Genomic DNA, 26,639 nt, shown 5'->3' with positions numbered 1-26,639 from the left:
GTGGTTGTTCCTCCTTTGGCCGGCAGGGGGCGCGCGTCGCCCTCCCAGGCTCTGTCCCTCCGCTCCTCCTGCTCAGCACTTTGTTCCTTTAAGACTTATAGTAAAAGTTTTTCCCGAACCCCTCCCTGCCCTCTCCCTTTTGTTTAGCCCCGGGCCGGTGCTGGGCTCTGGCTGCGGTTTGCTTTAGCAGCTCTTTTCAGAGCCGAGGCTTTCGGTTATTGCCCCCTTGGAGGCTGGGGAGGAATATGACCTTCCTGCTGGATCTCTCATGGCTCTAGGAGTGGACATGTGGACAGTGGATCCCCTGCATTTCTGATCTGATCTCCTTGGCAAGATGAGGGTCCCTCCGCAGACTCTGCCCCTGCTCCTTGTCTTGGGGGCTGTCTGCGCCTCCTCCAAGTTTACTTTCCCTTTAAGGATCTCCCCTGCAGAGGTTAGGAACACTGTTGCCTGTGACCCCCCAGACCCCCCAATGAGTTCCTGGGGCTGTCCTTTGCCTCTGACCCCAGTGGCAAAATTAACTTCTTGGCTATGATTGACAATCTGGAGGGGGACTCTGGTAGGGGCTATTACCTGGAGCTTTCCATAGGCACCCCTCCCCAGAAGGTAAGTTCCTAACTACCCCACAATAGTGGGTATAATGTAAAACAAGGGGTTAATGCAGAGCACAATTACCCTGGGTTGCAGTGGACTGTGTGCTGTTGATCTCAGTAGGTTAAGGGTAAAACCTGATATTTAACCATTTCACCAGTGATTGGGAATTTCAGAAAGTTGTGTGCTTATTACCCCAGCTATTTCCTAGGTGGTGTGATTATTTACCCTAACAGCTTAACAGTGAAATGCCTAGGGTATATATATACATATACATATACATACGGGGGGGTAAATGGGGTGTCCCAAATTACCTCCACCTACTAGGCCAAGTATTTATTAGATTATAGGTATTTTTATACAGGGTAAATCTATTGTGTGTCTCATAAACTGTTGTTGGATTTGTTACATTGTTGTTACATTGTTGTCACACTGTGTCGCAGTGTATGTTATAATATTCTGACAATGCGGATTTGTTATCTCCTTGGGCTTTATCTGTAACATTATATTCAAAAGTAACCATTTCTCTCTCATTCGTTTTCTTCATAATTCCAGGAATTTTAGTTTTTTTCCAGTAAAACCAGGCAAAAAAAATAATTAAAATAATAATTTGCACAGACGTACATTAGTCGGCTAGAATGTTATTTTACTTTTTGCATATTCTAGATAAAATGTTTGCTTCTTGTGGGTTTTTTTCTGTAATTTTGTTTCTATAATTTTAGGGCTACTTTTATAGGAGCGATTGGGGGAAAAAATAGATTCAGGAGCCATATGTGTTTTATTATTTATTATTAATAATATCAACAATTTATGCAGTCCCACGCATGTTTCAATTCCCTCACTGTATTAGCCTGTACCACTTCTGCTGGGAGGCTGATCTGCTTATCTACCACCCTCTCAGTAAATTTAAAACTTCCTTACATTACATCTAAGCCTCTGACCCTCTAGTTCTAGATCATGACCTCTCGTTCTAACATTTCTTCCCCCTTTAAATAAACGTCCCTCCTGTACTTTGTTAAATCTCTCTTTCTCTTGTAGCTGAGGCTATCTGGTCCACAAATGGTTAAGGGATGTTTTTGCACTTTTTGTTTTTTCTGGGGGGGTCGCAAAAAGTTCTGGAGTTCTGAGTCTGAGTAGTTATTCGCTGCTTTCCGATGGCCCGTTTGCCCGCTTATTACAGAGTAAGATGCCCGGGCCCTGGACTAGCCATCTGGTGCACCGGGTGGACCGCTGGCTGCCATTCTAGTGGCCAGCCGGGTGCTGCAGCGTATGTTCGCAGGTTAGGTGTCCCCATACCCAGTAAGTCTCGGGGTTTGTCCCGGAGTCTCAGGGTTTTTGGCCCTATCTCAGGGTCTCAGGGCAGATTCTCAGGATCGACGCCTTCCTATTCAACCCCAGATGTTCTCACATCTAAGACTCCCAGCATGTGATGGTTGATATCTCTGCTTGAATGCAGGTGATTCAATTAAGTGTATCTTTAGATAATGAAAGGTCAAGGTTCTGGTGCCAGGGCTGCTTAGTCCTCCCCGTTCTGGCACGGAAGACGGATGCACCCAGTAGTCTGAAGATATCGCTCTTCTTTCTTCCAATGCCGGTTAAGATCTTTTTTTTATTTGATGAGGGCCATGGGGGATAGGATGGAGTTCAGATCAGCTACGGAAGTTGTCGTTCCCCCCCCCCCCCCCCCATGGCGCTGTCTATGGAACTGGCCCCTCCCCCTTCACGGCTTTTTGTTCAAATAAACTCCCTTTATCGCCATACCTGGAGGCCGCCATTGCTGTCAGTCATGTGATATTTTGGGTGACTTTCATGCTCAAACACCACACTGAGCTGATGCTTTATGGCAATGCTAATGAAGTCCCTTCCTCCATAGACTTGCATTAGTCAGAGTGTCTGGCTGGTTGAATAAAACCGAGCCATTCTATTGTTCCTCACAGGCAGTATGAAAAGAAGTCTGGGTGTGAGAAGGAATGGCTGATAAGCTGCTCTTTTGGGGTGATTTACTGTAAATCACATCCTACTCCAAGTACTTGTTTTTCTCATAAAAAAAAAAAAAAAAAATTACTGCCGGAAATAATATCCACAAATGCGCGTCGTAGGGCTGTGTTTTTAATTCCTGGCTTTAAGGTGTTATCCGGTTTCAGGAAACGTTTAATATCCTGTATAGAATTTCATGTAATCCCATAGATTATATATAAACACTATTTTTGAAGCTTTACATTTTATTTTTTTTTACCCCCATTTTGGAAAGAATTACTATTCTTTTATATTTTTGTTTATCCATTGTTGTCGTTTTTTGTGTTTTTTTTTTTTTGTTTTTTTTTTCGTGAGAAATATAATTATTTTGGTTTTTAAAGCTTTATGTACACCAAAAAAAATGTGGCATTAGTACAAATTAAAAAAAAAAGTGAAGTTTCTGGCAGTTTTGTAAATAGGCGCTAAATGAATAGATGTAAAAGTAATAAAAGAAAATCCTATTTTACCAGCTGAAGATCTCCGTATTACCTGAACTATGACCCAAGTATTATTGATAATATTTGTATGTAATAAAAGGGTTAATGCACGGGTTGGTTCCGTGTTCACTTTAAGGTGTTGGGATATCTTGTATGCATATAAAATATTTCTTTTTATGAGCTCTGATTTTTCAGGTTATTGCAAACAATAAATTGCACCATTCCAATTTATTTATTTATTTATTTGGGTATTTTTCACCTACATATAATATGCCAGCACATCGGCCCCACTCGGCCCGCGTCTACTCGCCCGTTCCTCCGGCTGCAATGCCTTGAGCAAATCATGAGTTTTATGATCCTGACTGGGAGAGGATTTTTGGAATATTTGCTGTCCGGTGTTGCTGTAAATCCTCCGTCTCACGTGAGACATCTGGATTGTGTAGCAGCAACGGCCGGTTGGACACCTGCTGGAAGACTGTGGGACTCTCGCGTATCAGCCATTTGCGTTCTCGCTCTGTTATCTGAGCCCCGATCTACTAGACAAACCCCCCCCCCCCCCCGACTCCTTATCATACTGTCTGTGGGAAATGATAGAATGGCTCAGTCTTAATCACTAGCTGTACAATGGATGACGAAAATGATGAAGATTATAGAGGAACGGACTTCATTAGCATCGCCATAAAGCATCAGCTCAGTGTGGTGTTAGAGCCGTGAAAGTCACCCAAAATATCACATGACTGACAACAATGGCGGCCTCCAGATCTGCAGATAAAGGGGGTTTATTGGGGGGGATTAGATATTAACCCCTTCTACAAAAAAACAAATTAAAAAACGAACATGAAGAATGTACACGAATATTCGCCCGAACCGAACACAGGAACAGGCGAATATTAGTAACAATAAAGGTGAGGGGGGCTCGGCTCAAATGAGCTCACAATCTAGGAGCCAAAGTAATTTTAACGGTGCGCGTGGCTCTTTAACAATATGACGGTACCTGGGACCCTGCGGCCCCTGAAATATTAACTCTTTAGTAGTCCGTTGTGACGGTTCTACGTAGACTCGCTAAATGTGTCACCCAAATGACTCGACTACAGGTCCTCGTGGAAAGCTTGACTTGTCATTATTTAAGGATACAGTGAACTGAGTCACCTGCGTTCAAGCAGGGATATCAACCATAACATACAGGGAGCAAAAGCACCAATTGGGAGTCTTGTATATGATGACAGCAGGGGGGGAAGAATAGGAAGGAGTCAGATCCACACTGTGTGACCCCCAGAATCTCCCCCTGAGATCCTGGGTATGATTATGGGTGATAAAATTGGGTTTGCCACGAATGCGATGCTTTTCTTTAGTCTAGATGAGTCACATAATGTTGACTTTGAAGCGGGTGTGAACTCGTCGCTTTATCGCGGCACCGCTGTTTGTGCAGACATTTCACGCTCTCTTTCTAAATGTTTGTAAAGTGCCGGCTAATAGTCCAGGGGGACGAGACGGGCCAAGAGAGTCCTAAAAATGACAGATTTCTCCTCCTTATCAGTCCTGTGGTGAATCATGCGATGCACGCGAGGCGATCGGGGGCCGTCGGGTCCGTCAGCTGATGGGGGTTTATACATTGTAATCCCATCCAAAAAGCCCAGCAGGGCGGTGGGGTTGGAGTACAAACGCCGTGCGGATCTTGTGACATGGCCTTTACTTGCAAACCAAATCTCTATCATGTGATCTCGCATACCAAATGCCTCCTGACCTGTTACATTACACCAGTAGCCTCTTGTGATTTAAGTATTTTATTTTATTTTTTTTAACGTTTGTGCTTCGGATGCAAAGATAAGCGGAACGGCCTCCCAGGTGAAGTGGTAGGGGCTAATACAGTGAGGGAATGTAAACATGCATGGGATAGACATACGGCTCCTGAATCTAAGACAAGGGCAAGAGCCAAGGTTTGTGTCTTTACATCGGGAAAAACAGGCAGTGTAGGGTCTTATCTGCCGACATTTTTAATTTTAAGTTTTTATCTCCTGGCAATAGGCAGCATGTATACCTCCTAACTGTCCTGATTTTCCAAGGGACAGTAATGATTTCTGGGAGCTGCCCTACTTTTGACGGCTGGGAGGACCTCTGATTTCCCTGACCAGCCGGGTTGAGCTGTGATATTGAGCATAGTGTTAGGTGGCCCCCGTTACGCTCTCCACTGGCCCTGTTTGATGAATTTAAAAGGGCCACGGGGGCAGTTGTCCTCCTGGCAGTGGCGGATCTACCGGGGTCGCAGGGGTCGCGACTGCGACCGGGCCCCGGCGGCAGGGGGGCCCAAGCCAAGGGGCCGCCCGAAATCTTTTTTTTTAAAATATGGCAGGGGCGTCCAACATGCGGCCCGCGGGCCAAATGCGGCCCGTGAGACCTCGAGGTGCGGCCCGCGTAAGATCGGCAGCCAGGGCAACCGATCTTACACGAGCCGCACCTCAAGCCCTGCTACTTACTTGTGGGAGGGTCTTCTGGACAGCACAGAGGAAGCGGAGTTCACGTGACATCCTACTTCCTCTGTGCTTTAGCAGAGAAGGCAGAGGGAGGCCGCGCCCCCTGCTGAAGTCTGTGAGCGGCATCGAAGGGAGATGCAGTGCAGGTAAGGGGGTGGGGAGGGTGTTTGAATGAGTGTGTGTGATTGAGGGAATGAATCTGTGAATTAATGATTATATGAATAAATGAGTGTGTGTGTGTGTTAGCATGGATGTGTAAGTGCTGGAACCTAGGCATGATGGGACTGTGATTGCTGTTAGCAATCACACTCCTATCATGCCAAGTCAGCCAGTACATGCTGAAACCTGGCTAGCTGCCCCCCTTGTGTATTGATGCTGCCAGCAGTATGGGGTCTGCACATCACTTACAGCCATCCTGTACCAGCGTGTATTGGCTGACTTGGCATGATAGGAGTGTGATTGCTAACAGCAATCACAGCGAGCACAGTCCCATCATGCCTAGGTACCAGCATTTACTGGTTGCCTGGGTATGATAGGAGTGTGATTGCTGTTAGCAATCACACTCCTATCATGCCAAGTCATATTGCTAATTTTGTCCAATTGTGTGTTACCTACTTTTATTAAACATGTGAGTTTTTATTATTTTTAAAGGTGGGGGTCATTTTCGGTTTTGGCTAAGTGAACCCTGAATGTTTTGGTCCAGAATTTTCATTTTAGTTCATCCCTAGAATAAATCTAGGGAATCCTGAATTTGTAGTCGCAAAACTTTCAAGGCCCAGAAATCAGTGAGAGGAAGAGTAAAGGTTTTGTGTCATTTTACTTTATTTTAATCTGCATATTTTATTAAAGGCCATAGTTTTTGTCACAGTGAAAAATGAGTGCGGCCCGCGCACGTATACAATTCTGATGAAGTGGCCCACTGCAGAAAAAACTTGGACACCCCTGGATTATGCCCTTTGTACATGCGCCCCTTTTTCTTTGATTTTTTTACAGATATGATTCAATATGTAAATTGAATTTGTTGAATTAGTTGAAAAATAATTGTTGGGTAAAAATCATGTTTTTGGGGGGGGGGGTGAGGGGGTGGGGGGGGGCCCTTAACAGATTCTCGCACCCGGGCCCTGAGGCGTCTAGTTACGCCCCTGCCTCCTGGGCAGGCCCATTGTTGTCTGGTGCATTACTTGCCACTCTAGACCACAAAGTACCAGCTCTTCTGTATAATCATTAGACAATTGTGGTCCCTGTCCTCCAGGATCGTTGAGTCTAGAATATGAAGCCATGACCTCCTCTGATGACCTCCTTTTTCATTCTGTTCACATAACCGGCAGCTCCTTTTCAGTTTAATGAGTTGCCGGCTTACACGGTGCGGATGTGATGTCGCTTTTGCTTCGTTGGGGACTTGCGTTCTACCGACGGACCTGTTGGTCAACTCCCTGTTGGGGGAAAATGTCACTTTTCAAGTTCTGCAGGGGACGCTTTGTGTTTGCAGGTCCCGCATGTTCTGCGGACGTTCAGGGAGCCTTCTGTCATCAGCATTCCGTTGTCGTGGTTTATAACTTCTACAGATGGAAGGAGGCGTTTGTGCCCAGTCAAGGTTTCACCCTTTACCTCATATGGAAGGCGAGGCCTATGATGTCATGTAACCTGTTCTGTGTAGAAGATGTCCTAAATCTCCATTTGGGCAGCACCCTTACCCTCGCCCCCATCATCCACCTCTGTCCCAGTGCCCTTCCTGCTATGACATCATATGTTGTCACTCAGACTTATAAGGACAAGTGGTATAGATACTGCGCTATAGAGACTGTGGAGGCATAAGGCAAATAGACCAGTTTATGCCCTCCCCCAGTGTTGCGGCATAAAGCTGGCCACCCAAGCTCTTTATTTGCCCCCGCCTTCGATCCCTCCATCCATTGCGGACTGCCGACGCGTTTTAAACATATCGCATTCGTGGTGTCCGTCCGCCATCTCTATCCCGGCCGATTTAAGGAACCACGTTTCTAGCTGCGTCACTTTTGATGGGGAAGCAATTATTAGAGCCACGTTTCCACCATCCAGGATATAACGGTAAGTTTGAGTTTGGATCGGGATATTGTTTTTTTGGAGGGGGGGTTTTGCTGTTGTAACCAGATTTCTGTCAGCTCTGCTTTTGTTTGATTTAAATCAGAATTGGGTGTTCTCCCCTTTTCCTTTCCAAATTAGATAATGTGAAGGGCGAGCAGGGGTCAGAGTGACTTCTGTCTGCGCCGAGGGCCACACTTGGGTTAGCTAAATGCTATTCCTGGGAAGCGGCAATTTCTCTGAAGAATTTCCAGGTGCAAAACGCCCTTTGCCCCCGGCTATGTGGCAGAGGGGCTGTTGCCACCCGAAGCCTGGTTGATTTAGACCAGAATATACCGCTGTTTATACCGCAGCAACCCTTTTCCAACTTTGCAGCAGAATTCCTTTTTGGCGTCCGATAAAATGCTTTGCGCATTGACCCCGCTGTCCAGAAGCAACATGGACGTCGCATTACATGCCTCCCTGCAAGAAATGATCATATCCAGCGTTCTTCTAAAACCTCTGTGTTCGGTTAGTGAGCGCGGCACTGCGGTTATTTTAACAATTACACTGACGACCGCATTAAATAGTTATTTAATTTCATCTTCATGGCTGAGGTTAATAACTCATCGCATGTGCATTCAGGGCCGGCCCAAGGCAAAATGCCGCCTGGGGCGAATTTTAAAATGCTGCCCCCCCCTGTACTTACCTTTCAGCAGTCCTGCGGCGAGTCTCCCTGTTCGGTCTCGGTGCCGGCTATGAGGAAATCTTCCGGCACTCAGCATTACAAGCCGGCACCGAGACCGAACAGGAAGACTCGCCGCAGAGGAGAGAGAGAGGGGCGCCGAGCGGGGACTGACAGCTTGGTAAGCGAAAACCACTCGGCGCCCCTTTCTCTCTTTCGCTTTTTTTTAAAAAGAAAAGGGGCTTGGGGCGGCAAAGTGCCGCCCCTTCAAAAGTGCCGCCTGGAGCGGTTGCCCCACTCGGCTCCATTGTCGGGCCGGCCCTGTGTGCATTACATGTATAGCGTGCGTGAGCTCTTACGGGTCTGGCTGGATCTGCTGGCCGTGTTGGCGCAGGCAGTAAGTGACAACAGAGCGGAGAGTTGCGTTAAATGGCATCTACGTGAAATGTATTACATTGCGAAACGCGTTGCCCGTAGATGGCCGTTCCTGTGCCGGCACGAATTGTCGGCAGGACGCCCATTGAGTTTACCCGGATTTGCTTCCAGTTGTTCCGAGAGCCCTGCTGTAAGATGAGACGAGATTTGCGTAGGTTATTTGCACAAGATTACACACCCTGCTGCTGTGTGTTTGTACAGCGGTGAGTGTTCCAGACCCCTCGGTGAGATAGACGCCTTCTGCTTCCTTCTTACGGCAAACATTATTGGACTAAGTGCAAGTGGCAAATTAACCCTTTTTTTATTTTATTAGTCAACGGCTAAATATTCAACACTTGTTGGACTACAAATCCCAGGATCCTCAGCCAGTTCTTGGCTTGGCACAGAGTTGAGAATCATGGATGTTGACTACTTCTTGTCTTCTTTTGAACAGCAACATGGGGCATGTTTCAACGCAATGGCCACATTACGTGGATGATGACACAAAGTCACGAGACGTTCTTCCACTGAACGGCCCAACTTTAATCCATAAATGCAGATTTCCGCGCAGGTGGAGCTGTTGGCGCTACTGATAGGATATTTACTGGGACATAGACCGGGGTGTTGGGACTGTCCTGGCAAAATGAGGGACTTTTGGCAGCCATACCCTGAGAGCAAGTTTTATAAAAGATCGTTTTGGTGCCTTCTTGTAACCTCAAATGCTCCTTCGTTTAAAAAAAAAATATATATATATTAATAATAAAAAAAATACTTAAATTGCTTAAGAAATTGAGAAATTTTCATTAAACTGTAAATAAAAAAAGTTTATTTATAGAATAAGTCACTGGATTTTTTTTTATCCTTTTTAGTTTTGCAAAAGAGGTATAAAATGTAGCAAGACATATTTATTTATTTTATGCCTCCCCTGTAAATCTTGCTTTGTAAATATTCCACACTTCAGTTTTTTTTGTTTTTGTTTTTTTGGCTTTTTTTTTTTTTTTTCCGGAGTAGAATTATTCCGATGGATAAATACAGATGGAGCCATCTCTGGTGGAGAAGCAATGCATGACAACGTACCCTGCCAGCTCCTTTCGAGAAACATATGTTTAAACAGATGACATACTTTATTGGAAAGAGAGTGCCAAAAGGACGTGATTAACAAAATGAGCACCAATAATAACATGTAATAACCGCACGCAAACCCAACAGAGCAGGGCCAGAAAAGATTTAGTGTGCCGTGGCTGCAAGCAGCTCGTAGCAGATGGGCTTCTAATGTAATTAGGAATCTTTGTGTTAAATGAGGCATTATTTAAAGTGGCTGCTAATTTTCTCTTCTATTAACCTGCTGAAAAATATCGAGAAGAAGGCTTATCCCGCGTGACTTTTCTTGTTTGTGTTTTTTTTGTTTTCTCCTTTCTTTGCAAAGTACAGAAATGTTCCCTGCTGAGTTTTACCAAGGGTCAGGGTGTGAGCCAGACATCCAGGGTTTTTACCCCAACCCCAGGATCTTGGGGCAAAAGGGCAGATTTTTAGAGGGACACAGCCTGGAGTGGACTTCTTCATACTCTACTCTGATATCTGCATACCTGGGACCTTATCATATTTGACCCAGGGTCTCTGGGTGACATACTGCTTCCCGGCGTCTCTGGGTGACATACGGCTTGCCGGGGTCTCTGGGTGACATACGGCTTGCCGGGGTCTCTGGGTGACATACTGCTTCCCGGCGTCTCTGGGTGACATACGGCTTGCCGGGGTCTCTGGGTGACATACGGCTTGCCGGGGTCTCTGGGTGACATACTGCTTCCCGGGGTCTCTGGATGACATACGGCTTGCCGGGGTCTCTGGGTGACATACTGCTTCCCGGGGTCTCTGGGTGACATACGGCTTGCCGGGGTCTCTGGGTGACATACGGCTTGCCGGGGTCTCTGGGTGACATGCTGCTTCCCGGGGTCTCTGGGTGACATACGGCTTGCCGGGGTCTCTGGGTGACATACGGCTTGCCGGGGTCTCTGGGTGACATACGGCTTGCCGGGGTCTCTGGGTGACATACGGCTTGCCGGGGTCTCTGGGTGACATGCTGCTTCCCGGGGTCTCTGGGTGACATTCGGCTTCCCGGGGTCTCTGGGTGACATTCGGCTTCCCGGGGTCTCTGGGTGACATTCGGCTTCCCGGGGTCTCTGGGTGACATTCGGCTTCCCGGGGTCTCTGGGTGACATACGGCTTCCCGGGGTCTCTGGGTGACATACGGCTTGCCGGGGTCTCTGGGTGACATACTGCTTGCCGGGGTGTCTGGGTGACATACTGCTTGCCGGGTTCTCTGGGTGACAAACTGCTTCCCGGGTTCTCTGGGTGACGAACTGCTTCCCGGGTTCTCTGGGTGACGAACTGCTTCCCGGGGTCTCTGGGTGACGAACTGCTTCCCGGGGTCTCTGGGTGACGAACTGCTTCCCGGGTTCTCTGGGTGACGAACTGCTTCCCGGGGTCTCTGGGTGACGAACTGCTTCTCGGGGTCTCTGGGTGACGAACTGCTTCCCGGGTTCTCTGGGTGACAAACTGCTTCCCGGGTTCTCTGGGTGACAAACTGCTTCCCGGGTTCTCTGGGTGACAAACTGCTTCCCGGGTTCTCTGGGTGACAAACTGCTTCCCGGGTTCTCTGGGTGACAAACTGCTTCCCGGGGTCTCTGGGTGACGAACTGCTTCTCGGGGTCTCTGGGTGACATACTGCTTCCCTGGTTCTCTGGGTGACAAACTGCTTCCCGGGGTCTCTGGGTGACATACTGCTTCCCGGGGTCTCTGGGTGACAAACGGCTTCCCAGGGTCCCTGGGTGGAAAAAAAACTGCTTCCCTGAGACCCTAGGTTATTTTTTTTGTTAGCCTCTCCCATTGGCTATCAGCATTTGGTGATACCCAGATCCCATCTAGTTACCTACACCTAACCCAAGGTGGGAAGGTCTCGCATATGAATATCTTGGCATCCCCACTGGAGCTTTTCACGCTGCTATATCACAGCCGAAATCCCTGCTTGAGTACAGGTGACAATTCACAATATTTTGTGACAAGTTGTGGTTTCTATAAAGACCATTATTAGAACAATTTGGTTGCCGCTGTTAGTAGTATCTTTGGGGTGGACAATTAAAGGGTTAATATCTGAACTCTTTAATTTAAACCGTTAAAGCCAAGGGGCTTGGTGAACGGAGTAATCTGTTGCGGGTGCGTATGGGAGGAATACGGCCTTGAAGATCTTTCTCCGTTTGGTAATAAAGTAACACGGCGGGTAATGTACGCTCTGTGTCTTGTTGCAGAATTCCGCATAACTCACGTCCCACACGTGTGCGCCAACGTCAAGGCCGCATTGATCTATTTCTCTAACACGGGACCCGGCCCTCGGATCTAGCGTGTATCCAGACGAGGCCGCGGGGCGTTCGACACACAGGGACATTGTCCGCTTAACAATGGGGCCAGTGAGTGATGGGCCAGCCTTGGGGCGAAGCTGCCATTACATACGATATTCTGAAAGTGGGCGCAAAATCCCCCTCCCCCCCAAAAAACAACAAACCAACAGAGCCTGGAAACCCGCCTGCCTCCCAACGTAATACACCGTATTGGCTCGATTATAGGCCGCACCCCTAGTTTGGTGCTATTTTAAAAAAAAATAGGTATTTTTAAAGAAAAAATACACATTTGTGGAATGGAAAAACAGTATTTTGCCAGGAATACGTGTATTATAACATTTTTGGTATCTATTATTATGCAGTTAGTCAGCATATGTTATATACAAGAAATTTGGAAAACCAATAGCCATTTTAACCCTCCCCCTTAATTCATAATGCACCTTAAAGATGTCACTCTGCTCCTCCCCCCCAATATGCCAGTCTGCTCCCTAGAAATGCCACCCCCCCCCAACTTACCAATGCACCCCAGACTCACTGGTGTCTAGCGGGGCCATCCGGTGGCCGTCTGCGCGATGCACGCATTCAACCTTCGCTGCCGGCACTTCTGTCGGGGGCTTCTATGTTGGAGCACCGGAAGGTTATGTCACGCCGGTGCTCCATTATAGAAGCCCCAACGGAAATGCCGGCAGCAGAGGTGGATCCAGGTCCCCTGCAGGATCCCGGTCGAAGCCATTTTTTGGGTCGGGAGTTAAGCGCTGGCTACATTTGTGTCGATTGTTTATCGTGACGTTTGAAAACTTTGTACCGGATTGTGTATACGGGATAAACCCGTTTTTATTGCTGTCCATAAAAGAAAATTTGATCTTCCAGCTACGTGTTTTCCATTGTAAACGTCTGCTGTGTTTTTCCCCACGTCACCAGTAAACGAGTTGGATATTAAAATGAAAATCTTTAAAAAAAATTTAGTTATTTCTTCTTTTTTTATTTTTTTTATTTTTTGCACTCCAATCGCTTTAGGAAACAGTCTGGAATGGGTCTGATCTGCCGGCAGATTCTTATTGATTCTATACGTTGGGTGTGCTATAGATTTTATAGACTCGGATGCTGGTTGGCTGGACCCTTTTAGAATAAGTCCTATCATGGGGCAGCTGGAGAGCCATAGAAAAGCTTATATCGGCCATCTCTCTGGGTAACTCGCTTCCACATGGACAATTCATCTCTGATGTCACGTTCTGATGTCATCTCGATCTGTTTTGACTGAAGAAGGAATTCTCGGTTACGTTGGTTATCGTAAAGAAAATAAGTTAAGTGGGTGAGGGGACAGAGTTTATCGGGGAGGGGGATGTGACGGAATGAGCGTGTCTGTGGAGATCCCGTTGATCCTTCTAGGCTGCCTTGTCTTATCTCAGACCTTTCCGGGTTTAGAGTTGGTAGGAAGGGTAATACAGACCAGCAAGCGACACACTATTCAATATCCTCACCGGTCTAAAACGCTTACCCTACCTAAATCCAGAAAGGGGAACGAGCGTCTTACCCGCTGTGATGCCGACTAGAGGGGGCCGATCTGCTAAATCCTATGTTTCTTTACAGCTACGTTTCTGCTGGGTTGTTACTGGCCCGTTTCACATCTTCCTATGTCATTGCAATGGGTTTGCCAAAGGTTGTTGTGAAACCCGTTGTACAGCACTGCAGAATATGGCGGTGCTATAAAAAAACAATAACTAATAATAAATAACAGAATATTAACCCCTTTTATTTTATTTTTTGCTTTTTAGTTGAATATCTTGGTGGATACCGGAAGCAGTAATTTTGCGGTTGCTGGAGCTCCCGATCCCTATATCACGACGTACTTCAATTCATCACGGTAAGAAAATCGTTTATAGCTTTTTGTGTCATAAAATGTATTGTTTCCCCGATATTCTGGTTAAAAAAACGGTAAATTTTTCTATTATGTAAAAACTTTTTTTGCTCCCTGTCTACGTTGGTAAAAAGTCTTCTTTTCAGTGCAGACCCGGAGTACGTTCTAAATGCTTGTTTTGTATATTTATGGATAATTTATTTATATATAATCTACACACTGTTGTACGTTATTTTTCTTTGATATGTTTATTATGCGCGCGGTTGCAATGTGTTATCTCGTTGCTGCGCATGTTTGTGTTTTTACAGCATAGAAGACCATTTACTCTGCTACGTGTGGCCGTGATCCTTCTCATTTTTCTACGTCTAATTTTAGACTGCTTAGTAATGTACGGGAAACGTATTACTTCTTATAAACCTGCTCGTACCGCACTTAGTTATCTGAGCCCCGGAGGATATGATGTCATATCCCTGCGCTCGGGACCGGTTAGTGCGCGGGGCATGAGTGACCGGAGCCTGGGGTTGAGGGGTCTGGCAGTGAAACCCGCGTTACGATAGTGTTTATTTTTGGTGACGCTTTGATTTTTGTGAATAGAGAGGATTTACTGTGCATTACTTTTTATATAGTGTAAGTATGAGTGTGTGTGTGTGTGTATATAATATTTATATATATATATACGGTATATATATTTTTTTATTTTATTTAGCCATGTATATAATAGATTCTAGCATTGAGCTGTATCCTAAAATATTTTTTTTGTTAATTTTTAAGCGCTTGTTACTTTTTTCTCCGCCAAAGTCTCAGATGTTTTTTTCGGTGGTAATTCTGGTTCTTTTTGTTGTTCTGGATTAGATCTGTTCACATAACTAGGCATAGAATCTATAAAGCTATCTATAAATCACCCCCCCCCCCCATAACCCCATTAGTCATCGGGGATTTGGGGTGAGAGTTGAGAATTCGGTTGTTCCGGGAACGGAAGACATAGCGATCTGTGAATGTGATAATGTCAGAGTACGCAGGATTTAATCCTGGGGGTTATCCCGTGGAAGCCTCCTTTTACACGTTCCTCATGCCAGAGGCTTAGCAGAGCAGGTAATTGGGGCGTTCTACGCACCATCGCGGATATTTCTGTAATCTCTGATCTGTGCTTTGGATATCCCTGCAAATCTTAAACACCTGCTATATCAGGGCTGTGAGTGTATAAACATTCGTAGTGCACCGAATGAGAACCCAACAACCAAAAAGATGGCGGGGGGCGCCCGTGGACAGCTCTTACTGTGTGGTATGTCGCGTGGCCGTTGACTTGCTGTGTCGGGAGGTAATGTTTTTCGAGGGTTCCAGGTTAGCAGAGCGTTCCTGGGTTTGGTTTGCCATTGTTGTACAGATAAAACGTACCGCGGGGTGTTATGCCCCCAGGAGGGGTATCTATTTTCTCCGCCGTTATGGTTTTCATTTACGGAGGGGTTGGCCGTCGCCCACCGGGAGTCCCATCTTCATCGTGGCAGTTCGGATGAACGCGTGACCTGAAATGGTGCGGAAGCGCGTCTCTTCCCTCTGGCCGTCTTATCCGTCCTTATCTGATTTACACAGAAGAATAAAAGGGAGGAATGAGGAAGACGTCAAGGGGAGAGCGGATAAGATAGAGGGCTGAAGGGCAGGACGTTAGTTATTCATTAGTTGCCTGAGTCATTGCTGTGTGTTTGGTAATTCATTGGGTGGCGGCGTGCGTTGGTCTATTCGGTGTTTTGGTGCCACAGTTTACCTGCGTCCATTGGGGGATTTTTTGTTGGCCTTTGTAGGAAAGTGGCTGAAGAGTAGAACGTTCTGCGTAGGTAGATCAGTCCCTGACCTCGACCAGCGCCCCTAGCCGTCCTCTCCTCGTCGGTGTCTGCATTGCAGATGGCGTCTTATCCCGGCCCTCCTAACGGAGTCTATGGAGGGCGTGTAAATGGGCTGGTTGTGACCCTGTAACCGGCCCATTGTGCGGCGGGATAGCAGGGTGCCCACCCAGTTTGAGAACAGGGTGACTTCTGCCTCCCTGGACCTGCTGTCCTTGCCTTAGCCTGGGATATGCCACTGTGGAGAGGAAAGAACTAATGGTGTCTCTTTTTGGAAGACCTTTATCACAACTCACGGCTAGGAAAGTAGTATCCCCCCCCCCCCCCCACAACCTCTTGCACATGACCCAAACGCTACACCGCCAATCACAGAAACATGGCGGGTGATGAATCGGCCGTAGCATTCATTTACCACTCACTTTGCCACGCTATGTATCTACGTCTCCCCAGCTCCACTACTGGAGAAATGACCATAAAGTAGGTTAGTCAAGACTTTCCTTGTAAGATTTATTTGCGGTTGGGTTAGCTCGATGTATAGATCAAATTTCATGTTCTTTCTTTACTGGTTGGAGCGGTTAGAGATATGTGTCCTTATTCCGGCTCCGGCAGGTAAATGCCGACATTCCGTCAGAAATTCCTTCGGCGGTGCCTGCAGTCGCTGATTGTATCGAGCCGTTCTGTGTGCCGCTCTGTCTTGTTGCAAAATCCCCTGACAGAGTTACAGGGTTTTAAAATCCAACCATTTAAAGGAACGCTCCGGCCGTCACGTGATCTTTAACGCGTATGATAGATGCGGACCCTGTCTAGGGGTTTCTGACCCCTGGGTCTCCGGGTTTTTTGTGCCCTGAGTTTCTTAGGGTCACACAGTCTGGATCTGACTCCTTCCTATAATCCATACCCCCCCCCCCCCCGTGATCGGATATAAAACTCCCAACTGGTGCGTTTGCTCCCCCCAGTATGTTATGGTTGATATGCCTGCTTGAATGCAGGTAACTTAATTAAGGGTTAAAATATTTTTGGCGAGTCACTACATAGAATCTTTATAATGGGTTGCCCAAGGGTTAATATTTCAAGGATGTCGGGGTGGCCTCATTCAGAAAGGTTCCCATGTATGATTGGCTCCTTCAAGCAGCCAATCAGTGGAGTGAAATGTCAGACCACGGAGGAGACGGCTCCAGAGCTGCAGCTTCTCCATAAGGCAAGTAATTGTATTTATTTTTAGTCGACGCGTATTAAAGTAACTTAAAAGGTGACGTTTTTGAGATACTGGAGCGTCCCTTTAAGACTTTTGTTACAAGTGTTGTGTTTGTGACGGCCTCTGATACATATTCATCTATTTTTCATTAACGCAGACATGGTGGGGCTGGAAATGTCCATTTTTTTTTTTTGTGGTTTTATCTTATTTTAATAAGAATTCTATAAACCTTTAGCAGACTTTGTTTTTTCACCCCCCCCCCCCTCCTATCCCCAGGTCATCGTCATACCAGTCTCTGGATGTTGACGTGTCGGTCCGTTACACTCAGGGAAGCTGGTCGGGTATTCTGGGAAGAGACGTGATTGCTCTGCCGCAAGGAGTGAATGGAACGTATAGGGTTAACATTGCCTCCATTCGTGAATCCGAGAACTTCTTCATGCCCGCCATCAACTGGCAAGGAATTCTGGGACTTGCGTACAAGACGTTGGCTAAGGTGAGATGTAACTTTCACGTGAAACACTCACTGGATAGTTGTTTTTTTTTTTTTTTTTGTTTTTTGTTTTTTCTACTCTCCTTTTACGTTACTGAGTGTGGTAGGTAAGTGGAACAGCCTCCCAGCATGGGAATCCCTCCCAAAAAGCCCAGCAGGGAGGTGGGATTGGTGTTTTAGACTCTGAAGATCTCATGACATCGCCTTTACTTGCCAACCCAAAGCTCTGTCACATGATCCTAGACACCAGTGGAAAGTCTCCTGATCTGCCGCATTATATCAGTAGCCTCATGTGAGGTTTTTTTAGTTTTTTTTTTTAAGGCACCTATAGGTATGGTGCAGAATGTGGAACAGCCCCCCCCAGCAGAAGTGGCTAATACAATGAGGGAATTTAAACATGCATGGGATAGGCACACGGCTCCAAAATCTGACCAAGGACTGAAAAACGGCTGCCGAATCCTGCGCTGATCTCACCTGAATTAGTCCGCCCCGCTTATATTTCTTATAATTTGATTTCATCGTAAAAAGAATGGATAAACCAACTTGATTAAAAATACCTTTCGGGCCTCAAAGCTTTTACCGTTTTTGTTGGTTAGACCTCATGGTGTATGTGTATATATGTAATATATATATATATATATAACGGAATCCAGAGCAGCTCCGCAGCACTTCCAGGGTCTGCTGGCTTTGATCCGTTGCAGATACCGCTGTGTAGCTTTTATGAAAACATTTCTCTGCAGATCTTTGTAGAGTCCTAGAGGTCGTCCGTCTCCAGAACGCATACCTCCCAACTTCTTCCCAATCGGGGTACCGGGTAGAGTCGCTCAAACGGGCAGCTCTGCTGTGCCTACGCAGAATGACGGCAGAATCCCTTTGGTCCAAAAAGCGCGGGGTAGGAGTAGAGCGGGATGGCGGTATAGAGGGGCAAAAGCGGGACAGTTGGAAGGCATGGCAATGGGGGAAGCGGAGCACGTGCCTCAATTACCGGAAGACACAACCCTGGCTTCAACATATCATTGTGTAATGATATTAAGCGGCAAGTTTAAGTTGTACAGAACACCCCGTCCCCGGTACCGGCGTCTATACACCAAAAAAATATATTTCCAAAGCTCCTTTCCAAAAAGAATGAAAAACCATCAAAAAAGGAGTGTTAATGTTTTTTTTTCTCCCCATGAGGCTTAAACCGTTTATAGCCAAAGCCCAAAACCCAGACAGGGTCAGTATTCCGTGACCCGGCCTTTCTATTTAGAACCGAGCGATAATCTATTCTGAATACCAAGAAAACTGCTTATTCTATGGAAATGTCTTCTTTACCGCTAGTGTAATATAAAACCCCCTGCACCTCCTTCTAGATTGTAAGCTCTTTTACGCAGGGAGCTCTTTACCTTCCCAAACTACTATGTGATGCACTTCTTTCTATGTCCTGTTCTGCCCGCTTGTACAGCGCCGTGGAATACGGTGCTCTATAAGCAATTAATAGTTGCACACTCTATGTAAACGACTTTTTATTATTTAAGAGGTCCTCCAGACGAATAGCAAGAAAATATACAAAATATACAATTTTTGGGGGCTCTTATACACCTTCGTGTTTCCGCTTTCAGCCGTCAAGCTCCGTGGAGACGTTTTTCGACTCTCTGGTCCAGCAGGCGGACATCCCCGATATCTTCTCCATGCAGATGTGCGGGGCCGGCCTGCCTATCACGGGGAGCGGGACCAACGGGGGCAGCCTCGTAAGTAACCCCAAATTTACCATATTCTGCGAAAAAAAACAATCCTCCGTCATTGGGATGTTTTGTTTTTTTATATAGGAAACACAGAATTTGACGGCAGATAAGAACTGTTCGGCCCCTCTGGTCTGCCCGTGTTTCTGAGCACTAAAATAACGCCAATTATAATATATACAATAGATATAACCGATTATGTGCTGGGGATTTGTTGTTCATGATTAATTATTTTGTATTTTTCATTTTTTTTTTTTTTTTTTTTAATCTATCTATCTATTTTTGGTAGGTCATGGGTGGCATTGAGCCGAGTTTATATAAAGGCGATATCTGGTATACCCCCGTTACAGAGGAATGGTACTATCAGGTTGAAATTCTCAAGTTTGAAGTTGGCGGCACAATCTTAAATCTCAACTGCATGGAGGTACCGGCTCGTCCTTGAACTAGAAATGTTTTTCCCTGCTCCTATAACAAAGTGTGTATATTCTATTACTTGTATTTCCGGCAGATGTGTATATGTGTGTGTGTGTATATATATATATATACATACATACAGAATTAGGTTCTATTGGGATGGTTTAGTGACCTGGAGAGGAGAAATCCAAAGCTTAGTGGCAGAAAGTGTGTAGAGTTTCATTCTTTCTGCACAAAACTCTTATCTGCTTCTTTTCAGCTGAATGGTTTACAGCGACATCTAGTGGTAAAAATGTGACAAACCCGCTGCTCCTTAGCTGGAAAAGCTGGAAAAAAAGCCTTTGCATCTCCTGTGATTGCTTGACATTAAGATACGTCTGTGGCACCTCTATTTAGATTAATTCCACATTTATACACTGACGTTCAAAAGTTTGGGGTCACTTAGAAATGTCCTTGGTTTTTGAAAGAAAAACACACTTTGTCCATTAAAATAACATGAAATGGATCATAAATCCAACACAGACGGGGTTAATGTTGTAAATGACTATTGTGGCTGGAAACAGCTGATTTTTAATGGAATCTCTTCATAGGCATACAGAGGCCCTTTATCACTCCCATCACTCCTGTGTTCCAATGGCCCTTTATCACTCCCATCACTCCTGTGCTCCAATGGCCCTTTATCACTCCCATCACTCCTGTGTTCCATTGGCCCTCTATCACTCCCATCACTCCTGTGTTCCAACGGCCCTTTATCACTCCCATCACTCCTGTGTTCCAACGGCCCTTTATCACTCCCATCACTCCTGTGCTCCAATGGCACCTTGTGTTTGCTGATCCAAGTTTAAGTTTAAAAGGCTATTAGAAATCTTTTTTTGCAATTATGTTACAGCCTAAAATAAAATGAAAAACATCAATTGTTCTAAAATAACAAAATGGGTATTAAGGAAAATAAATATTTAAAAAAAATACTTTATATAATAAAAACAGACAGGAATTCCCGTACCAAATTGTAACTTTTTTTTTTTTTTAATTCTGTTCTTTTCTAAATAAAAATTTTGAATGCTCCCATTTAATTAAAACCGTCACTAACACCCTCTTTATGGCCCTTCCAGTACAACTCTGATAAAGCGATTGTGGACAGCGGGACGACTCTCCTCCGCCTTCCGGAGAAGGTTTTTGATGCTATGGTTGAAGCCATCATTCAGACGTCACCAGTGAGTATCCTCTAGGCAAATAGTTTAATTCACTCCAGGTTGCTGGCTGAGAATGATGAGAGTCGTAATGCAGCTGAGGCAGATCAGCTTCTGTACCATGATGCTTATTTGAGACTAATCCTATATATCTAATAGAAAAGAATATATAGCAAATCATTATCCTGTCCTGAAATTTTGTTTCGTTTTGACCTGAAATAACCTGTCTTGATACCTGTGACTGCCCCCTGGTGGTGGAGTGAAGTCACTGCTGCTGAGAAAAGAAAATTCGAGTCCATTGAGTTTTTATTTTTTTATATTTTTTAAAATGAAGCAAAAAGCAGTTATCATTCTTGAGTCTTTATTACATTAAATAATATTGAAAAAGGGATACTTTGTGACAGAACATAAAAACTGGCAGATTTGGCCCATCTAAGCTGCCCATTTTTCCTGCGTCTCTTTCAGTCCTTGACCACTTCTGCAGGGAGGCTGTTCTATTTATCCATTCCGTCTTATTTTTTTCTTTCTTCCGTATCTGAACATACTTAATATCCTTTCCTGTCTGCTTTCGATGAATCTTGGGGTTTTTTACACAGACACTGGGAGGGGAATATTTATTTTGTGACAAATGCTGCACCTACGAAGTCAATGTTACACCCTATTTGTAGCATGGAAATAATCAATCCATTTTTTTTTCTCTTGGATGAAAACATTTAGGGTCACGCAAGTAATAATTTAGATATGTTTTATTATGTTACATAATTTAAGTGTATTTAATACATTTAAATTATGTAACATAATAAAAACATATCTAAATTATGTGGTAAACAATAGAATAGCTCAGTGTTAATCACACAGTCAGACACTCTGACTAATGAAAGTCTATGGAGGAACGGACTTCATTAGCATCGCTATAAAGCCTAAGCTCAGCGTGGTGTTTCGGCAGAGAGAGTCACCAAAAATATCACGGCTGACAACAATGGCGGCCTCCAGGTCTGCAGATAAAGGGAGTTTATTTGGGCAAAATGAGATAAAACCAGGTTTTCTATCTATCTCGCTATCTGTCTATCTGTCATAAAGTTTAGTTTTTAGATTATCTTTGTTTATTGAAACCCATCTGTGTCTTGAGCTGTTTACTTGGCACTCATGAAATTGACATAACCCCTGTGCACCAGCGAGGGGGCAGTTAATGCCTAAAAGCAGACAGGACCATGTTTAGATAATGCTAGAAGTGTTTAATTTAAGCCAAGATCTCCGATTTCGAGGAGTAAATGTTTAAACCATACATTCCCAAACATCTCAAGCTGCAGTAGATGTAATGAATGAATTTAGTAGATGTAATGAATGATGGTATTTCCTCCTAAACTTTATTTTCCTTTTTTCTTCTTCCCATTCCAGATACAGAATTTCAACAATGATTTTTGGAATGGATTTCAGCTGGCCTGCTGGGATAAGGATGAGAAGCCGTGGACCTATTTCCCAGACCTCTCCATCTATTTGAGGGACATGAATGCCAGCAGATCCTTCAAGATAACTGTGAAACCGCAGGTTTGCACTCGTTATTATCATACTGCTCCCAAAGAAACCAAGGAACTTTTACATTAATCTATAGTGCTTTTGGTCTATATTTGGTCTACACAATTTTAAGTAAGATTTTCTGGGATGTTTCTCCCTTTTTTGCAATTTCTTTGTATAACCCTCGGTTTTAAAAAGGTAAAAATTCCGTAACTTCTTAAGATAACCATGGCTGGTGCACCCATGGAACCCTTGGCTAGAGTTGGAGAATGTAAGTGCAAAATGGTGATCTATGGTTGGTTAATAGAGGTCCGGGGAAGTGGACCCGGGGGCTCAAACAGCTAGACGTGGTCATCTTGAGCTGGACTGGGGAGGATGAGCCGGGCACTTGCACTTTGAAGCCGGCGGGCACCTAATGATGTGAGACTAGCAGCCAGATGGCCGCGCACTGTTGCCCCCGATCTGCGGCTGGGGGGTCGGATTGGGTGGGTATGGGGTGCTGGCAGCTAGCGGCCCACCAGGTATTTGCTCATCATATATGAAGAAGACTCACAAGAATCCACCTGCCGGTGAAAGTTATGATATTCATCATAACCAAACAACTGGATCGTATTGTCGACGGTCCCAGAGGCCAAGCTCCGTTTGTGCAGCTGTTCTGTTCCAGGATACCTGGAATTATTCACGTAAATAGCAGTTTGTTTGGTAACGATGCAAACAATAGATCGTTCCGTGTCACTGAATGTCGGAGGGACGAGCCGGACACGCGTTACATAAACCAAAAAGATTTGTGTGGATTATGACGGGACTTGAATGCGTTAAATTGTGCAGAACGGCCGGAATTTGCATTTTGGTGACCATTATGTAGCTTTCTTGGGTAAATATTAGCTGTTGTCCTCCTGCGTGTTAAATATGATTGGTGGGTTTAACTTCATTCAGAAATCACCAATAATAATCCTGATTTATTTCGAGAGTTTGTTTATTTTTATTATTATTATTAGGATGACAAAAATAAATAAGAACCCCATGCAGCCCAACCAATGAAGTATGCATAAGAGCCCGGAACTTCCCCCATATTAAAAAGGGATTCTGGGTCAAAGTTCCAGAACTTTGATCTAGAATCACTTTGCACAAGTGTGGCCAATTCTAAAAAAAAAAGTGATTCTAGATCAAAGTTCTGGATATGAACCAATTATGGGCCATTTTATAAAAAAAAAAAGGGGATTCTGAGTCAAAGTTCTGGATATGAGCCGATTATGGGCCATTTAAAAAAAAAAAATGGATTCAAAACTTTCAACCAGAATCACTTTTTTTTTTATAAAATGGCCCATAATTGGTTCATATCCAGAACTTTGACCCAGAATCCCTTTTTTTTTTAATAAAATGGCCCATGATTGGTTCATATCCAGAACTTTGATCTAGAATCACTTTGCACAAGTGTGGCCAATTCTGTCTTCTTTTTTTTTTTTTTTTTTAGGAGTTCTATTTTTGTAGAAGAATCACGATGGTTAACGTGGTAATAAACGGTGTATCATGACTGAGGTAGCGCCTATGTGACGCCCTCTTTACCCCCCTTCCCGCAATAAATACACAAACCCAAAGTAAATAATATAATGCTTTATTATAGTCAACTATGGAAAAATAAGGCCACGGTGCAGTCCGCTTTACGCCTTCCACACTGTGACACAGATATAAATAACTTTATTCATAGTAAAATGAACTTTATTTGTAAACACGATATAACATAGTATATAATATAGCGATGCACGTGCCGCACCACCCGACTTACTTATGACACGTGCAAGCCTTAAAACTAACAATTGTAAACCAACTATAAAGGCTACAAATCGTAACCCTAAATTGTAAACAACCGAACCGGCTGGCACAGGCGTAAAACCGTAAAAACGTAGAGACCACCGGCGTCCCCTGCACGGCAGCCATTGTCACAGCTAGGATTCACCAAGGCACAAGCCCAAGGAGTGTCCTGCACTTAGGCCGAGGGCCTGTGCACCATGGGTCAAACCACACCTAAGGTGGTTAACCCTTGCGCTATGCCAGCTTGATAACCAACCGCCAAGAAACAGAAAAAAGAGGGGTGGGAGGGATGGAAAGCTTTCCTGGTCAATCGAAAAAGTGACCTAAACGGGGTGGGCTCCCATATATATAGTGACCCCCTTAAGCACAGTAAGGTGATGCACACCTATCAATCGTCAGCTCAGGGCCGTCAATCAACATTGCCCGCCGGCCCCCCTAGCTGACTCAGCAAATTTACTAAAAAACTGGAAAACGGGAGGGGGAGAGGGCTGCCTGTCGTCCCCTCAGTCATGCGCCCTTCTTGCTCCATGCTCTCGCCTGGGGCTTTCTAGAATTATCTAGGAGGCCTTATGAAGAAATATCTGTTTCTGATGAACAGAAGCAAATCTGTTCACCCGCACGTGCCGTTTCATATTACTTGCCCTCTCTAGCTTGTTAAGATTCCTTTTTGTGTCATGTGACAATTGAGGAATCCCTGGGAATAATCTTTAACACTGTTTGGTTACATGTGTTAAATTAATTTAAATTTTAATACAGGAATTATATTTTAAATACATTTTCATGTATTGATTTTGGGTAACATTTAACTTTTAATCAATAGAGTGTTTTGTGCGCATGTTCACACGCCTCTGATCTGCAGCCTCTTGGTCTTTCCCCCCTATAGCTGTACATCCAGTCGGTGCTGACGTTCCGGGAAAACCTAAATTGCTACCGCTTCGGAATCTCCTCATCCACGAACGCCTTGGTTCTCGGCGCCACAGTCATGGAAGGATTCTACGTCGTCTTCGACAGAGCGGAGAAGAAGGTTGGCTTTGCTATCAGCACCTGTGCGGGTAAGAAATGGTGTTGCGCATGTTGTCCTAATCCCTTTTATGTAAAATCCTTGTTCTTCCAAGCGAAAGTTAAGTTTCTGGTGCACATGGTGATAAAGTGGGATGGAGAGGTCGTCTCTCCTGCACCCCAGGGACCAAATATACGCTGAATGCAGGAGCGTCCTATACCAAATAGTACCTTTTTGGAGCCTCTTTAGTTTTATAAATGTATTTACCAACATGGTTGACTGGACTCGAGCCTCGTCACACAATCCCACACTCACTCTAACACCGTACACAAACACTCCTGCCCCAGGAAGCACCAACTCTAAGCTCACACCTGACACTCGTACATAATAAACTGACACACCACTCATTAACACACCACACACACGCTAGCACTAGTTACTTACGCAAACATCTTACACTAACATACACATACATTATTACCATTTGCTGACGCACACTCACCAAACACTAACGTACGCTATATACATATCCTAACAGCATATACTCACACATACACACTCACTCTCCATTTCACAGCTCTCCCTCTGCCCTCAGAGTCTATCACTCGCACGTTTCTCCATCTCTCCCACTCGCTGCTCTCCCTCTCATAACGCTCTACCGTTTCCTCTCACAACTCCTCATGTCTCCTTCCCCCCTTCACAGCTATCCTCACAGCTCCCCATCTCTCCCTGACATGGCTATCCCTCTCGCAGCTCCCTATGTCTCCCTCTCCCCCTGTATCCCATTTATAGCTGGTGTGCTTCTTATTCAGGGTCATGTAACATGTGTTTGTGTTACCTGGGCAACCGGGAGCAGAACTAATGGGAGTGCTGGGCCCGGATCCGATCGACAGCGGCCCTCTGATTCAGGCACCGCAGGCAGCTGCCTGGATCGCTTGGTACTAAGACCGGCCCTGACTGTACAAATTATTGCCATAAAGCATCGGCTCAGTGTGGTGTTTGGGCAGGGAAAGTCACCCAAAATATCACATGACTGACAACAATGGCCGCCTCCACGTATTTTATAGGGTCAATACCACGCCTGCCTTTGTGACATGTAATTTGTTGTTTTAAAGTAAATATTAGAAATCGGTGACCTTTAGGAGTCATAAGCCTCTCAGGTTTTAATCCGGGTTATTTTGTTTAGCACAAAAAATAATGTGACCGTTGCCACCGATCACCCTCGTGGACTCCTCCGATCGCGTGGAGTGGCAAGAAATTGAGAATTTATAATAAAACTGGTGAAGTCTAACGTCTTGGGCTTTTCTGTTTTTAGAGGTCGATGGGGTCACGGTGTCGGAAGTCGCAGGGCCCTTCAGTACTCAGGACGTGTCGAGCGACTGTATCGTCAGGAACCCTCTCAGGGAGCCCGTCATGTGGATCATATCTTATACTCTCATGAGCCTTTGCGGCATCATTCTCTTGGTGCTTGTCATCTTGTTGCTTCTTCCAAACCGACGCCACTACGATGACCCCGAACTCGTCAACGACGAATCTTCCTTGGTGCGCCATCGCTGGAAATAA

At 45.2% G+C, this 26,639-nt stretch overlaps 1 protein-coding gene across 1 annotated transcript; it reads left to right on the top strand.

Annotated features, from left to right (window-relative positions):
• The first annotated feature begins 334 nt into the window (after positions 1-334).
• On the top strand, positions 335-26,639 carry LOC149281450 (beta-secretase 2-like). The gene is made up of 9 exons (XM_089499276.1): positions 335-606; positions 13,819-13,907; positions 17,211-17,427; positions 19,026-19,154; positions 19,435-19,569; positions 20,672-20,773; positions 22,148-22,297; positions 24,960-25,128; positions 26,392-26,639. The coding sequence occupies exons 1-9, from the start codon at positions 532-534 to the stop codon at positions 26,637-26,639; spliced, it is 1,314 nt and encodes a 437-aa protein (XP_089355402.1). The 5' UTR covers positions 335-531.

This window comes from Sceloporus occidentalis, unplaced genomic scaffold (genome assembly GCF_023333645.1).
Source record: "Sceloporus occidentalis isolate IW3139 unplaced genomic scaffold, rSceOcc1.0.p SCAF_132, whole genome shotgun sequence".
Taxonomy (NCBI): domain Eukaryota; kingdom Metazoa; phylum Chordata; class Lepidosauria; order Squamata; family Phrynosomatidae; genus Sceloporus; species Sceloporus occidentalis.
Note: the sequence above shows the minus strand (reverse complement) of the source record. Positions and strands in the feature narration are given on the sequence as shown.